The sequence below is a fragment of the Porites lutea genome, chromosome 4, assembly GCF_958299795.1.
Source record: "Porites lutea chromosome 4, jaPorLute2.1, whole genome shotgun sequence".
Taxonomy (NCBI): Eukaryota; Metazoa; Cnidaria; class Anthozoa; order Scleractinia; family Poritidae; genus Porites; species Porites lutea.
Genome location: NC_133204.1, coordinates 37,107,722 through 37,124,195, shown reverse-complemented (window position 1 = coordinate 37,124,195; position 16,474 = coordinate 37,107,722). Strand labels below are relative to the sequence as shown.

The window sequence follows — 16,474 nt, the reverse complement described above, 5'->3', positions numbered from 1 at the left end:
ATCCGACACATTCGTTTTTCCATCCTTTAGCACGTATAATATGGCTTCGATAATTCTTTCTTGCCACTCCTACCTCTAGGCTTCTACGCTCCCCTGATTCAAGAATAAGAACCTATCGTGAAAACGAAAACAAATTCACAGCTAAGAATTTCACAATGATAGAAGAATAAGTGTCGGTGAACATGGCGCAATGTTTCTTTTCGATAAGTTCCCAGCCGTTTTTTGTCCATATCATCACAAAAGGGAAAGCAAGTTCCATTTTGTAATTATGATATTTCCTCCCTGACAACTAAGTTACACGCCATGTAGTCTTCAGGGATACAGGTCAAGTGAACAAGTGACCACCCCCATTAAACTGCAATGAGCTAGGGTTAAACGAACTTTGGGCAGTTGGGAAAACGCTTCCAGGTAATTATGATTTAGAATTCTACTCAAAGCAACAATGTTTTTGCTTGGCTTCTGATTTTTTCCTTGATTCCTCCTCCCCTACCTCCAGCATTTGGATTCCAAACAAATAACTAGTTTCCATCCATCTTTCTAGAGATTCCAAGTTGATTGGGGAGGAAGGGGGAAGGTAGCCAATTTTCCTCATATCACAATGAGTGGCTCAATATTTTTACCTCCATTTTGGGTCGTTTTTTTTATTTCTGTTACAGTAATTTAGTTTTAAATAGGCATTGTTTCCTTATTTTGAGAATTCATGCTATTACCATCGTACGTTAACATCAGCAGCACTCGCTGTTAACGTTCAGGTGTCATACCTCGAAATGTGGACACTCTGGAGAGAATGGGACCAGATACCTGGCACCATGATTTCTTTGCGATACTGTTGGATTATTCCTGCACCTCTGACAAGACTCTATCCCTTTGTACATTAGAAGACAACCTTCAATTTTTATTCCTTCACTTTTCCATGCCTGAAAAAAAAAAGCGCAATAAAATGAAAGGAGAGAAAATAGGCGAAAATCTCGAGCAAGCGGCCACCCTCGGAAATGGGCTATCGGACAATAAAAGGTCTTGAGAGCCCTGGGACCTTTTTTGTGAGCAGTGTATGTTTCCGCCTACGCTTAATTATTAAGTTAAGCAAAAAAAAAATCAAAACAAAACAAAGAATAATGAAAATGGATTGATTTCAGTGCAGTGTCTTAACAAACTCGACACAAAAGTTTCCGTGATTGCACCTTTATATTTCAGGGTCAATATTCGTCCGGCACATGTATCTCATCAGTGAGGGGGTGTAGGATTATGATGAGGCTGCAGAGTCACTTCATATACAAAGTTTGCTTCTTAGTTGATAAGGGGTACGTAGGATAAGACGGTGGTTAATACCAAAAAGAAAACACTACCCCACCCCTACTTTCTCCTTTATAAACTCTTGCCCTTTTAAGGTCACTACTTTAAGTAAGTAAAGGAGGACACAAAATACCTGGGGTCCAACAGGAAATGATCTTTCTTTAGACCCACTGGAACTAAAAGTCGAATACGCAATCTGGCTGCTCATTTGTCTCATCTTTGTGGTCTCCAGTAATACCTTATCCATTTTGCCCTTGTCTGTTTAAAATTGAATGAGTTTTATCACATACAGTAGCAACAACTCGTCAGAAGCCTAGGGCTTCTTGTATCACCTCTGCCAATAAAACCCCTGGGTCTATGTGCAGCAGATTCAATTTTGGAGGTGATTCAGTTTATTTTCCATGTGAAGGGTTATCCAAGCAAGAATGGTGTAAAATCTTAGTTCTAAAAGGGTTCACTGATTCACCACAAAAGATTTCAAGTCAGCGACATCAGTACAAGGGAAGGCACTATCATCCTGGGTATGTAGCTCTAGGGACAATGCTCAGTCTGCTTCAACACTTATTCACTCATTTTCTTTTCTTTTGTTTTCATTCTTCCTTTCTTTGATTCCTTCAACAAAGTTATTTTTTCACTTTTTCAAAATTAATTATTGTTTAAAATACTTACCGGTTACTTCCATTTATACATACTAATGGGTCGAATTCTTAACTAATAATTACGTTGGAGTGTAAAATTTACCTGTAAGCGGAAACGCATACCCATACGTTGCAAAATAAGTAACTTGAAGATGTTTGACAACCAGATCCAAAGATTCTTCCTGCAAGAAAATAAAGAAACTACAAAGTTGAAAGGTCAGCCCTGTGGCTCTGTGCCTATAGGGTTACTGTGGTACATGTAGTATTAATTGGGTTAAAAATAGTTCCACGCGGGTTTATAAATGGCATAATAATTGGAAGCTATATACAACTAGCAGTAACCAACGGTTAGGAAGTGCGGTTGAACATTTGCGTTTACCTTAGAGGTGCGATTGATTTTGAGAACCGCTTTCATGATTACGTGAATTTATACGCTGACTACGTGGATTCGAAACAAACAAACATGTTGCAATTGTTCTTGGGAAGATTACCGCTGGGGCATCAGTCATCATATGGAACTTAAACTCAACACCAGGGCCTTCCCGGCTAGATTCCACGCATTTTAGTTGGTACAACACGGGCATCCCAAGAATGTGGACAGATTTTGCAAGAACCTTGCTACAGAGTTTCTTAAGTGCCGCTGACCACTCCACCGAGAATACGACTGTGGGCTCGCATTTTGCTCGCCCGCAATTACAGATTTTTGAAAACAGTTTGCATTACTATATCCCACAAACTGGCAATTGCGTATGCACCACCATGAACTCAGTTGTCAATAATAAGGAAAACCTCATTAACACATAGCTTCATTACACATAGCTTCCCTAAACTTTTATAACAAACTTCCCACAATGGTTAATTCCACATTAACCATTTAACAATTAATAATATAACGTGAAAATTTGACATTTTGAGAATTTCCAATTTCATTTCTTGGTGAAGAGGGACATACAGTATTCATGGCGCCATTTTTAAAACTGTTTAACTATTTAATAATATTATATTGTAAAAGGTACCTACTTCAAGAGAAAATTTTCAAAAAAGACATTTTTCTAAAATCCTTACATTCAGTTGTAGCATCTTATGTTCCATTCGTGATCTTCGAGCTCGGGATCTTCTTTCATTTGTGCGCTATACAACAAATAATAGAACACCTTCTTCAGTTTCACTACACATTAATCTAATTATACCTGAAAAGAATCAACCCAGCAAAAGTACTGAGAAAAGCAACACATTGCAGAGTGATTTGCAACTATCGTAAAAGTCTTATATACTTTTAATTATTGGTGACGAGAGCTCCATATATTTTCAAGGAAATAACTTGAAAAAACTTTTTGCTTCTTTACAAGTTCTCAGGCCGTAGCTAGGACTCATGTTCTTCTCGTCCACTTCTTTTTCCTTTGTCGAAAGCAAAGCGAAAATACTGGTTTAACTATTCACAAAAATGGTCATAAAATAATATATTGTTGTTATTGTCATTTGTATTCAATAATAATAAATCAACTAAAGAGGAAAGTTTCTTGCCACTAAATCCCACTCTAAGGGCCTGTTTACAAGGAGAGAGGGTTACCCTGTGCTAGGGTTACCTTAGTAAGCCTGTTAAAGTAAGTTCTGGTTTACAAGCAAATTTCACAGTTAGGGTTACCTTAACACCAGGATCAACTTTGCCAGCTTTACTGAAGTGATTCGTCATGCGTGACATTCTTCGCAACGGTCCAAAATTTGAAACTAGAAATATCTTATCGCAAAAATCTCGCGAAGCTAAAAAGGGTCGGCAATGAGAATAAACGGAAGCAAGCCAAAAAGTAAAAAATACGATGTTAAAAAAAAAAAAAAAAACCTGCAAGTAGCCACGCCGGGATTTGAACCTGCAACCCAGCCACCTCCAGTGCAAAAAATAAGCCTGCGTGCAACTGGGCCATGCGACCACTACGCAAAGACTCTTTAAAATTAATAGCCTTGAGGCCTTCAAATATTTTTCTCTGCCATTCACACTGTTTGAACTTTGTGGAGGTGTTTTATTATGAATTCAAATATACATTTGAGGAAAAATGGCTTAAACGAGTATTTCAAAGCCATTTCGCATTATCTCCGTGTTCACTCACTCTCAGGCTTTATAACGGCCGCTCGATGAACATACTAGTCTTCTTCGTTGCTCTCGCTGAAGTTCAGGTTTTCTTTCTGTCGGTGAATAAAAATCTTCCACGGCAAGGATTCCGAGCCCTTGTCGAATCAGGCAATGTTGTATTTGCAGCCTGCTGTTATTTGAGTCAAAAATACTTAGCGATTCGCCAACGAACGTGCAGCAAACAGAGGAAGAAAATTCTGGTCGGTGGCTAACCAGCTGTGTTGCCTGGAAAACGAATATGCACGGTGACGTCATGCCAAATGGTGTCTTCTAGAGTTTCTTTTTGGTTTGTTGCTATAGATCGTTTTCACTGTCACGCAACAAAAAATTAAATCGGAAACCGTCCAGTGGAAGAAGCCAACAAAATGAAATGTTATAAACGACTAACATATAAACAAGTCTCAGGTCTTTGTGGCCCATAGTTTCTGAGTTATTTGCCGAAACGTTTCACGCACCTTTGTAGAGCTTTGTATGGAGACGCCATATTGGTGCACAGTTTTGGTGCACCAAGGTGGCCGCCGGAAATCAACAAAAACATCTGGAGTTCACGTTTTCTATAAAAGCTCTTTCTTTTCACTCGAGAACTAGCATACGTACGCATAAACATATCCTCTAATACTTGAAGTGGTTATACAGCTGAAAATCAAGAGGAGAGACTTTTTTTTAACGAGACAGCATTCCTGTTTTGGTGTCACGCACTGTGAAAACTCGGAAGTTCAAATTGCTGTATTTTCGAAATAAAACATGCTATGGCAATGGAAACTTGTACAAAGATTTACTTTTTGGTTATTTTCAACCTAGTGTAAATAAGGATTCGTAAAACCTCGCTATTTTGACTTTGCACTTTGATGCCGTCACAGTGAAAACCATCTATCGGCAACTGCGGGTACCAAACCAATGGAAAGAGTTATGACCAAGGCGAAATCGCACTCCGCTTGCGATGTTTGCGCGATAAGCACGTTGCGCGTGCTGCAAAATTATAGAACTCGCTCCGCGAGAATAATCTTGAAGTTCTTTATGGAAAACACGTCAAATTCCAAGAAAAGGAAAAAAATTATCATCGTATACAGGAAAAACCTTTTTATTTTTCAGATGTTTATGATTAAGCTCAGAAATTGGATAATACCGTTCAAATTGGCACAATTACTGGTCACGCATGACGGCGGAAAGTTGACCCTGGTAGGCGAGTTATCCCCAGCTGAGCGTTTACAAGGCAGGTATTGTAACCCTCGTGCTAGGGTAACCCTAGCACAGATCGGCAGGTGTGTGCGACTAGCTACAGCGAAATTTAGTAACTAAATCGTTGGACTTACTGTACGACCACGACTGCATACTCTCCAAACCCAAAGCAAACTCAATATAAGATTTGAGATGATATTAAACGGAACAGGAATAGGGTGATAAGAACTGTAGGTCTGAATTCTGATGGCTTTCTTGAAAGACCACTCCTTCAAAGAATTTTCCTGAGAAAGAGATGGTAAGTTGCGCCCCAACTCAGGTTAACATGGGACAGATGCAGGAACCGATTACTGACAGATGCTAATCTAATATTCGTTATAAAAAAGTAGATTCCATTAGACTGTTTCCTTAGCTTTTCTAGCCCCTGATGAAGGCTAGTTTTGTCTAAAACAAAATAGATTCATAACCCTTAACTGTCCGATCAGCCTTGCCTTCAATTTTTTGGCCTATAATTTTCTATTACTTGAGGAAGGCTTTAACTTTCTAGATGACCGTTCCATTCATGTACAATTTTTGAAGCCTAATTTCAGTCACATTTTACCATCCAGATTAGGCTATTTTTCGTTAAAAAAAAAAAGAAAACCTAAAATTTTGCGATTCAAAACTGTGATGGAATTTCCCATAGGATGACCGAGCAGATACAAATTTTTATAGCGCCCCTTAGAATCCGACTTAAAATGTATTTCAAGAGATCTAAAAGCACTCTGGATAGTCTTAAAAGATGTTTCCATTGTACTTAGGAGGAAACCGTCGTTGGATCCCCATGTGCTTTAAATCGCACCATTTTTGGTCTTTATCGCATAATTTTTGTTTTAAATACAAAATGAGATGTAAAAGCCTTTAGGTACTGCGAATATTTATATATATTGGTACTGCAAACTGAATTATGCGATTTCATAATGGCCGTAATAAAGTGGCAATTGAACTTCGTGTCGTAAAATCGATCTCGCGATTTTGAAATCGCGCGTATGATTTCAGACTGAATCAGATTATGGATTTATCAGATTTATAACGAAAAATTACAAATAATAAACGTCACCTTTAACCAGAGATTTTGGCCCTTTTTATGGGGTACCAGATAGCGTGGATGGGCGAAAGCGATTCCACTATGCTTGGACCCCAAGAATATTTTTTGATAAAGGGAAAGTACATAATTCCAAAAACCAAATTACGTGTTTTAAATCGGAGACTTAACAGCCAGGTTCTTTGCTCATTTGCATGGTTATTGTCTGCTGAAACAAAAGGCATTGTAACTGAAAGGAATAAATTGTTGTTTGCTTTTAAGAATTTCTGAACCAATTTTAACCGAGACAACGAATATGAATAAATGATTTGACCAGTATTGAATCAGATCCGGTAGTATTTAAAACTTAATCTTTATTTCTCTCGCCTATTTGTTTTGCAGTTTAGGTTCAGAGGGACTTTGATCGATTGCTTTGTGTTTAGAGGCCCCGAAACCAAAAATTCACAAACACTGTAAGGTTTTTACCATTTCCAAAGCCTGTATATCGCGAAATGAATTGTAGTCTGTTTACACATTCGTTAATCTTTCTCTCTATTGAATATGAACGCGCAGTGTGCTGTATTACGATTAATTTAGAAGGTGTTTTATCAGTCCATTTATTAACGCAATTTGCTTTCCTAAAGCAGAGATCAGATTTTTTTAAAAAAAGTTAAATAATAAACTCCGCTTTTAAATGAACAATCAGATTGTCTTACGTAGCTGCTCAAGAAAACCTAGTTTCATCATGATCGTTGATCGCCGAACAGACAGCCCACAAAGTCTAGTAATCTAAACCTTTATACTTTGGTAGCGCGACCGCTACGATTCGTTGAAGCGCAGTTTTTCAATTAATCGTTGCGATCGTTGAACTTTTTTATCATCGATCGTAGCGATCCTAAATCAAGAACGAGTCTTTATCAGAAGGTACATTTTCCCGTGCGAGAAGATCTTATAAATTGTTTCAATAAGAGGCAGGCTAGCAAGAAGGTTTAATTTTGTATTCCTTGATAATTCTTACGTAGACCCTTTTCATCTCATTCAATTGCAAATTGCTGAGTAAACAATCCTCAAACAAAGAAAAAGAACTATCCAATCAGTTTGATCTGATTTGATGACGTTAGTCTTCCTGATTGGCTGACAATTCCTCTATTGTTCTTTCTCTATATATTTGCGATACCACCCGGATGGTTTGGGCGGATCAGTAAACCACTTCACAGTACACCACACACACTTCTCCAACCGTATTCAATCATGTCCCCTTGGACCCTTGAATTCCACTGCAGCTTCCCAGCCTCGTGCATTAGATTGCCCTCGTACACTCAGGGCTGCTGAACATAATTTTAAACAAGTAAAGCTATTCATCTGTTATATTGTACTGTCAGTGTTAATACCAGGTATTTACATGAAGTAAACAGGTTTTAACCTTGCGAATAAGCTAGAGGATAAAGCACTCAAGGCAGTTAATACGTCATGTGTATATGAAACTAAAAAAGTATCACACAGATGGACTCATTACAAAGCGTGGTACCTGCAGTCTAAATCTTTGCATTTCTACATGACAAAACAGCAGAAATGAAGACTTTTCGGGAGCATTAAGGGATTATTGTTAAAGCAGAATTGCTCGGTTTCTCCAATTTACGCCATGGTCGGATCAAAATAATGGTTCAAATATGGATAGCCATCGAAATTAATATCAAAGTGCACCCAGAACACAAACGCAGTAATGCAGTGAAATTGAAGTATTATCTTCGATAGATCAAAAGGGTTTATAGAATATACTACATAAATATATGACGCTTGTGGATTGCAGTAATTCCATTTCGTCATGCTTATTTTACCGAATGGATGGCACAGTACAAAAAGCTACTGAAGGTCATACCTCAGATTTCTATCAGATTTCCCCCAACTGATTACAATGTCTCTCGACAAGAGGACCAAGACAGAATGAGGTTTCCGACAATGTGTAATTAGGCTCTGGTCATATCGCGACATGCACGGCAGTCAGAAGTTTATACTGAATTTCCTCTGAAATTTCTTTCGATTAACAGATGTTTGTTTACAGTTTTTAAGCCGGTTGGACGAATTTTACGAACGGGCATGCGAGGGAACGCGTGGGAACGCCCCGGAAAGGCCCATTAGGGAATTTAAGTGTTCCGACCGCTCTTAAAATGAATAATTTCATTTTAAATTCCAACTTTGACTCGAACTCAAACTCGAATTCGAACGCGAATCCAAACTCGAACATACTCCAATTGGATGCATAGATAACAAAACTAATTATTAGCCATGGCGCTCCGATGAAAAAAAGATATACATATACTTCGATTATTTCAACTCACTTGAACTCGCTGGTAAGTGCTGGACAGAAGTGCTATCATCATGTTGACAAGCAAGATAACTCCCATGATGAGGTAAACACTATACAGGATGCGGACCACGGTCACTGTCGCAGCGTCAGCTGAATCCAAAGGATCAAGTTCCACGATACCAAGCAAAGACCAACAAAGATGCTTGACTATTGCCCACCAACTATGAATATGAAAGTACCTTCGAATTGAACACCATAGCTTCGTTTTTACGGAATTTTTAAGTCATTGATAAATTGATGATAAAAACCCTTTGAAAAGTTTTATAAGGGTTATCTTGTCAACTTAGTAGCGCCTAAAACTTTAATTAAGAAAAAAACGCGCCAGAAAAAAATCTTTAAAAGTGGCTTGTCAAATGAGAAGCGTATTTTAGACCCAATGCGTCAAATGTACTTTTGAGTATGTCTTGCTCACACGACCCAGTACCGACTCATCTTCAAAAGAATCAACTCGATGTCATAGGTCCAGTTATAACAGCTATCGTCAACATTTAAAATTTAAATGATTCAGCTTAGCACCATACTATTTGTCTTCACGCCTTCTCAAATACCAGGCGGCTCGTTTTCTCCGCTCATCTAATAGATTTCTATATCAAGTACTTTCTGTTAATACCGTGACTTATGGCTACCGCTCATTTTCATATTATGCACCGAAAAACTGGAACAGTTTACCTAATCATATCGAATACTATGAATCTGTTTCCACTTTTATGCAACAATTAAAAACTTTTCTTATTAGAAACAATTACTTCACATAGTTTATTTACATTAAATTTACTATTTTAAGTACACTGAGAATTCTCTTAAAAGTCTAATTCATGGTTGTCACAGCCAGAGGTTTTTTAAAATTCCCTGGCTTTTCCCTGACGTTTTCCTAAAAATGTCAAATTTCCCTGACCAACTGAGTTAACAATTTCACAAATTATTCCTGATAATGGACTCAACCCACAACCCACAGCCTGATCCCCTCCACCATTTATTTATGGTTTTAGCAACACACATGTAATGTATATGAAAAGATAGTTCCATAAATAAATATAATGTGCAAACAGGATTGACTTTTTGAAAACCGACATCAGCATGTTGTTCACTTGAAATAAGCAATATTCTACCAATACAACATGATTCATGTCCGTAAAAATGTACTAATGTACCTTTTACATTTCACTTTTCCCTGACTTCCTAAAAAGACCTGTATTTAGGAGGCCAATGGATTTGTTCCGATAGATTAACATAGCTATTAATGGTCTAAAACTGAAGTTACCGAACAAAAATTTAAGAGATTTTTTGTTTGTTTGTCTCAAAAGACTCTTGTAGCCTCAAAGCAAAGCTATTTATTATGATAAATGAAAAACTGGATAGACCTACCAAGAATAACCAATTGTGTTGCAAGCCCTGAAATGTAAAAAAGAAAGTTCTCAACGAAACGTTAACGGCTACGGTTCAACCGGCATATGATGATGATGATGATGATGATGATGATGGTGATGATACCTTTATGAAAGATTCAAAACTGTAATAACGGTGTATAACCACTAAGTGAGAACACTAAAATAAGTTAAAAAAGAATAAATCAGTTTATTAATTAATTAAAAATGAACAAAAAGAATATAAGAATTAAGAAATTAAGAAAAACTATGTACAGTATAAGCAAATAAGAAATTCGAGAGAACTATATACAATATTTACAAATGTATCCATTATCTTACCAAAAATAAAAAAAAATAAGAAATGCAAAGAGAGCAGTTAGAGCAGTTATTGTCATCTAATATTACTTTTTTATTAATGCGCCCTGATTAGCCACTCTTAAAAGCTAGTAAGGTTCGTTTACTTACGTATTCTTGTCTCTGTTGTCTTTTTCAAGATATGATTTTTCTGCCATATAAACTTTAGTAATGGCAATGGAGAATGCTAGGATAGCTGCTATGAATTGCCAAAATATAGCCACAACATCGCTGACGATATGAAACAATGCAATCTGAATAGAGCCAACTTCTCTCGTGTTTTCCATCATGTGACCGAATGCTCTGAACGTTAGAATCAGGGTGCTGAGGCCATAAAGGTACCCAGTAATCAGAAGGACTCGGTCGTTTTCCACGGAATTGGATAAGCCCCACGTGACCATTCTCAATACAAAGATAACAAGGTAGATGATAAGTGTCGTGAGATCTAAGACGTTCCACTGATCACTGCAGGGGAAAAGATAAACTATTTTAGTAAAGATAAATTCTAAACCCCTAACAGAAAGCCGATAAATCAACATTTCTGTAAAAATGGAAGCCGTAGTTGTACACTGTTTAACGGAAGCTTTTTGTTCTTTTACACACGCGTCAAGGTACCTTAACTGATTCGACAATTTCCGATGGCCATGTTTCAAAATTCCCTGAAATGTATCCCGATAACTCGAATTCCGTGATTCTTCTAACTCCATTTGGATACCATCCCTTAGCTCCTTTTTTGGAACCCTCACTCCGCGAACTGTTTTTTAGAAAAAGAATAAAAAACCAAAGACCAGCATCTTATACAGCAAGCAACTGGCCTATTATTCAATTATAATTTTTATTTAAATACTAAAAACAACAACAAAAAAACAATAATCTTTTAATGAATTTCATGTAGCAAGTTGTACAGTTGTATTGTCCACACATTTGGGAAAAATTGTATTCCTGGCGGATCAATTATAGTCTACAATTATATTTACATTGAAGAAATAAGCAAGAATCGAAGAGAAATAAACATACTGTTATAATTACTAATGTTATTTATTTGAACACTGCTTAAATAAGTATAATAATATCAGAGGTTATATACCTTAAATACTTTGAAAACTTCTTTGTTGTTAGTGAGGTCGGACTTGTTTTGCGGCTGCTTCCTTGCTGTTCAAATGATACTTCAATTAAATCCATTGAACCGTCAAGTGAAATCCCTTCCTCTTTAACGCGATGAACTTTTATATCACCAAACTGCTTGCTTTCCATGACTATTCTTCCCAAATAGAAAACCCAAATGGCCCACTCTAACCTGCTGAACGAAATGCTTGATGGGGCTAGGCAAACAGCAAAGTGGAGGCCAAGATGGATCAGGTAACTCATTGTATCGCGAAGGAAGATGAAATAAGGAGTATTGAAGTACTGGAGGTACCAATCTATAGAAATAAAACAGAAAGAAAATCCTCGCATTGGGAAAGTGATCAATGATCAAAAGTTCCGTGACTGCTATAAAGTTACTATAAGGATAAACTGAGGTTGGATGGTATAATGTTAGTACTGGGCTGATATATCTTAGGTGCGTTATCGTCATATCATTCAACCAATGAGCAGTATGGTCAATACTCAGTAAAAAAAATTTACCACCTCGCTTTCATTGTCCCGAAGTTCTTAATGACTGACTATCCAGGCATGCGTTACAATGATGGAATGTCGGCTAAGTTTAACGCGCTACGAGGACTTAATATAAATTTTATTTGGTTCAAGTTCTATAGATGCTGAATACTCAAGGTTTTATTTGGAAAGAAATCGCATGGCCGCCCGGACTTTTAGAAAGAAAAACAACAACAAAGTCGTGTCTTTTTCAACTTTATTTTTGATGTTTACACTCACGTGGATAACAGCGTTGTAGTTGTGCAAAACAACGTCAAAGAAAGACAAAAAGCGTGCTGCACGTGCAATTTTTTTTTGCTAATTAGATCTATTGATGTTGATGCCATTTTCATTGCCGTCCCCGTTTAGCATTACACGACTCATTTTTTTTGTTTATAAGTATTATTAACCAGAGCTTCGCTTTTAGCCCTGGCTAAATCTATATATTATTATTACAAAATCACAAGCAATTATATTAAAATACAATTACACTGATTTAAATAGCACTTTTAAAGTTCATCAGAGCCTGGTTTCCACTAGAGCACAAACATAAGGATATACGCACGGGCAGAATGGCACATTTGACCTGTGCCTATGCTTATGCGCTAATGAAAACCGGACTTTAACTCACCATATATGTCGCTTTTGTTTATGTACGCACCTGCAAAAATAAAAGGGACAAGACTGAAACATACGATTTTGTTGGTTGCGTACTACTTGTTGTGCTGGCGAGAACTGTCAAGCGCAGAAAATTGTAAATGAATGAAATGTTCGCATTATTGTATAAACGTTTAGTGTTGTTTGCTTTTTGTTTGTTTGCTTGTTTGTTTGTAATTTTTGTCCGAACCAAATTACCTATTCGACTGGCCAAAGGCACCAAGATGGTAATAAGGTAGCGGATTAACACATGTCAAATGAATTCTTTTAACATCTACATGTAATAAGGTAATTTCACGACTTAAAGACTGTAAGATGTTAAGTATACAAATTAGATGGGTTACAAGTAAGATCGTCCTGGTCAAGTCGAGCCTTTTTGTGACAGTCACTGAAAACCTTTCGACGAGTTTCATCAAAATCAGAATCAAATGAATAAGGCTTATTAGGAATTGGTCTCACCTTTTCTGTTTCTAATCTTTTTTCGCACAAAATGGTAAGTTCCAAAAGCCAAGAAGAGGAAAGGAAAGAGCGCTATATCGAACAAACACCAGATATTGAGAAATCCCCATGTCCAGCGTTCCTTGGTTAACCAGGATTGTTTTCTCTTCATTCCTAGTTCACCGTGCCATTTCTCTGACATCAGTGTATTTATAACAGGATGAGCAAAAAACTGCAAATAAAGCATATCGACAAGAGTATTTACAAATATGAAATTCCTTATAACGTATAATGTCTTCAGTGGATCCTCAATGTGACTCCTGGCCTCTCGATTATTTGAATCGCACATCTGACGATCAGTGAAAACAGTATAACAGTATCTTCATAATTCTATAGGAGTATATTGTGTAGGCACTAAGTAATATACTGGCACAGAATTAACCTTAAATTGTAGCGATATCCTCGTGACATAATCCCTTTAAGACTGACAAAGTTCGCATTAAACTATGCTTTTAGATTGCAAAACTATAAGGCAAGTCCCTGACGAGATTCGACCTAAAAACAATCTTAATGAGAACTGAGACTCGCGTTTAGGATCACTTACGTTTTTCTGTTCGAATTCAATTGCAGCTTCCAGGACGTCATTAATAGCTGATTTCAAGAAAACGTCTCGAATTCGTCCACCTGATCTTAGGGGATCGAAAAGGCGGAAAATGAACTCATCCAAAGTACTGGCCATCTTCGTCAAGTCTTCTTCGTCCGGTCCTTTTTTTCCAGCTAGTCTACGAAGTTCGAAGTTCATCTGTAACATGATGGCAAAAAGAAAGGTCAGTATTCACCAGGGCCAGGTGTGCAAAAGCTGGGTAGCGCTATCCACCGAATAGATAACTTTCCATCAGATAAGTATACAGGGAAATCAATTGCGGTGTCTAGAGCTGGGGATCGAGACTCAGTATCCGGTGGATAGCGTTATTACCCTTTAGAAACACTGGGTCAGCTGGTCTCAGAAACAATTACTGATATTTTACGGATTGTGGCGCAATCCCAAGTTGGAAGACTTGGCACTGAAGTGTCGTATCAAAAAATGTTTTAAAATCCTCAGTTATTTATAGGGTGGATAACGCTATCCGCAATGGTGTCCCTAATCTCTACGCTTTTCCGCTGGATAATGATGATAGATAGCGCTATCCAACTTTTGAACAACCGGCGCCTAGAAGGGGCGTGTCTGAAGAGTAACAAATCAGACACTAAAGATTTAGGCTGTCTTTCCACTAGCCTTTCTAAGCGATGATTCTGCTACCGTGATACAGACTAAATATATTTTTTACAATTCGTTGAGGACATTTATTTGGTTACGAAAACACCAATTTGAATGTGCCTATGTTTTACAGACAGAAAAACAGGAAAAAGCGATCAAAATTCTCGCTTTGTAAATTAAATCAGCTAGTTGTCAGTTTCAATTAGGATGCACTGCTAGTAAATTATTACCTCCATTGCCATCAACAAAGCATTTTTGGAACACTTTGACAAGGATCTTGGGGAAAGTTGGGCAATTATTTCATCAATGTCGCCATTCTTTATTGTCTTCCTCAAAGAATCTTCAAAGGCTGGTCAAAAATACATAGCTAATGATCAGTACTGATTAAAGATAAACTTGAAAAAGTATAAAGTATAAAAGTAATAAAGTAGTATTATCACTTGAATATTTAAACAGCTAAAGTATTTCTTATACCAAGCAGTAAAAGGGGAAAATAGATCTCATAAACTAGCAGCTAGAAGGGAGGCTTTCACTAGCTGTGGAGTTTGAGTTAAAAATAAAACACAAAAATTGGAATCGTATACGAAGTTATAAGGTCGAAGAACTTATCAGAAAGGTTCCTTTTTTCTGACTCGACTCGTGACTCCGAAACTATTTATCAAGTGTAAAACCTAGATTAATATCAGAGACGTACGCAGAAGAAAAAGAGAAAAATTAACGCAATATTCGTCGCCGCTTGATTGATTGGTTAACTAGTTCCCTTCAACCTGCTTGATTTCAGATGATAATTTCACTTAGATTGTACGCAAACAAGTCACAAGGAGAACAGTTATAATGGCCATTACCAGTTACAGTCACGTGACATGTCACGTGATCAAAAATTGAAATTTAAGGAAATTGCGAATTGGTGGCGAATTTCTTTTCTTTGGATAAATAAATTATGCCTAACTATCTACGTTTGGAATCAATGTACGCGAAGTTTAAAATGAAAATTTTGAATAATTCAAGATTAAATTTAAAATGATATTTACTCTCACAGGTTTTCATTGAATTGCAATTTACAGCCATTTCAAACGTGAAGTTTTAGAATTATTTAATATGAATGGCAAAAATGTTATGCTTGCTTTCTTTTTTAAAACTCGCTACCAATTTGTCAGTTATTTAATTTTTTTAACAAAATGGTCACGTGACAGATAACGTGACTTGTCAACACAATATTTATACTTTAATATGTTAAGATGAGTTTATTATGTGTGGAAAATTTTGATTCAGTCCCATGATCTTTGCTGAAGTTATCGCCTATTAAATCGTTTTCAAAAGGAAAACCTTTTAAAACCAGGGCTTGCCTACTTGCAACCTCGTCCCCAGGGCGATTTTCCCTGGCTTTGCAGGTGGCGCCCTCGGGACGAGGTTGTTCTATTTTCTTTACGAAAAAAACTTTCACAAACAAACAAGGCAGGCAAACTAATTATAGCTCTCTACCCAGTATTAATGGAAATTTCTAGTTCTAGCTATCTTACCTTTTCTTTTTCGCTTTTCTTCATCAGTTACAACTTGAAGTTCCAGCCAAGCGTAATACTCTTCCATGTTTTAAAGCCAATACAACTGTTTAAGAGAACTCCAAATGCATCAAAAGTTTCAATAGCCTCCTGTTTTTAAAGTGGAGATAAAGTTTTCGTACCTGTCACACACAGTTTTATATCCGTCATACAGAGAGGAACAGAAAGAAAGTTGCTAATCAGAACCTTGGATCGTAAAAAGGCCCATAATGTTTTCAGTAGTTGTTTGGCCTGTCGTACTATTTGTCTCCTTAGCCTGCGTAACTGACTATGTTTTTGATGTTCTTCTTGATTTTCTTGTAAGAGCCTCTTTACGTGGAAGTGGGGGACCCCAGGTAGGTGAGATAACCCCTTTTAACCCCCTTTGGTGGGGCAATCCGCCTCTCCTTATAATCTATCACTTTACTTTGATCACGTTTACATGGGGGTGGGGGGGGGTAGTGTATTGCTCATATGAAAGCTTATATGGACAGGCGGGTTACCTCAGTTAACCGGGTTAGCTCACCTACCTGAGGTCCCACACCTTTACGTAAACAG

At 37.3% G+C, this 16,474-nt stretch overlaps 1 protein-coding gene across 1 annotated transcript in view; it reads right to left on the bottom strand.

Moving 5' to 3' along the window:
- LOC140934613 (transient receptor potential-gamma protein-like) overlaps nt 1-15,965 on the bottom strand; it is a 19,455-nt gene extending 3,490 nt beyond the window's left edge. The window contains exons 1-16 of the mRNA XM_073384211.1: nt 15,899-15,965; nt 14,609-14,727; nt 13,725-13,922; nt 13,142-13,352; nt 12,657-12,686; nt 11,558-11,811; nt 11,478-11,497; nt 10,502-10,855; nt 10,035-10,061; nt 8,641-8,830; nt 5,373-5,522; nt 3,039-3,062; nt 2,035-2,113; nt 1,427-1,551; nt 762-917; nt 1-112 (exon numbers count right to left, since the gene is read on the bottom strand). The exon at nt 1-112 is cut by the window's left edge and continues 60 nt beyond it. Of these exons, the coding sequence (XP_073240312.1) occupies nt 1-112; nt 762-917; nt 1,427-1,551; nt 2,035-2,113; nt 3,039-3,062; nt 5,373-5,522; nt 8,641-8,830; nt 10,035-10,061; nt 10,502-10,855; nt 11,478-11,497; nt 11,558-11,811; nt 12,657-12,686; nt 13,142-13,352; nt 13,725-13,922; nt 14,609-14,727; nt 15,899-15,965 (2,116 nt within the window). The remainder of the gene's footprint in view (nt 113-761; nt 918-1,426; nt 1,552-2,034; nt 2,114-3,038; nt 3,063-5,372; nt 5,523-8,640; nt 8,831-10,034; nt 10,062-10,501; nt 10,856-11,477; nt 11,498-11,557; nt 11,812-12,656; nt 12,687-13,141; nt 13,353-13,724; nt 13,923-14,608; nt 14,728-15,898) is intronic.
- Between the last annotated feature and the right edge of the window lie 509 nt (nt 15,966-16,474).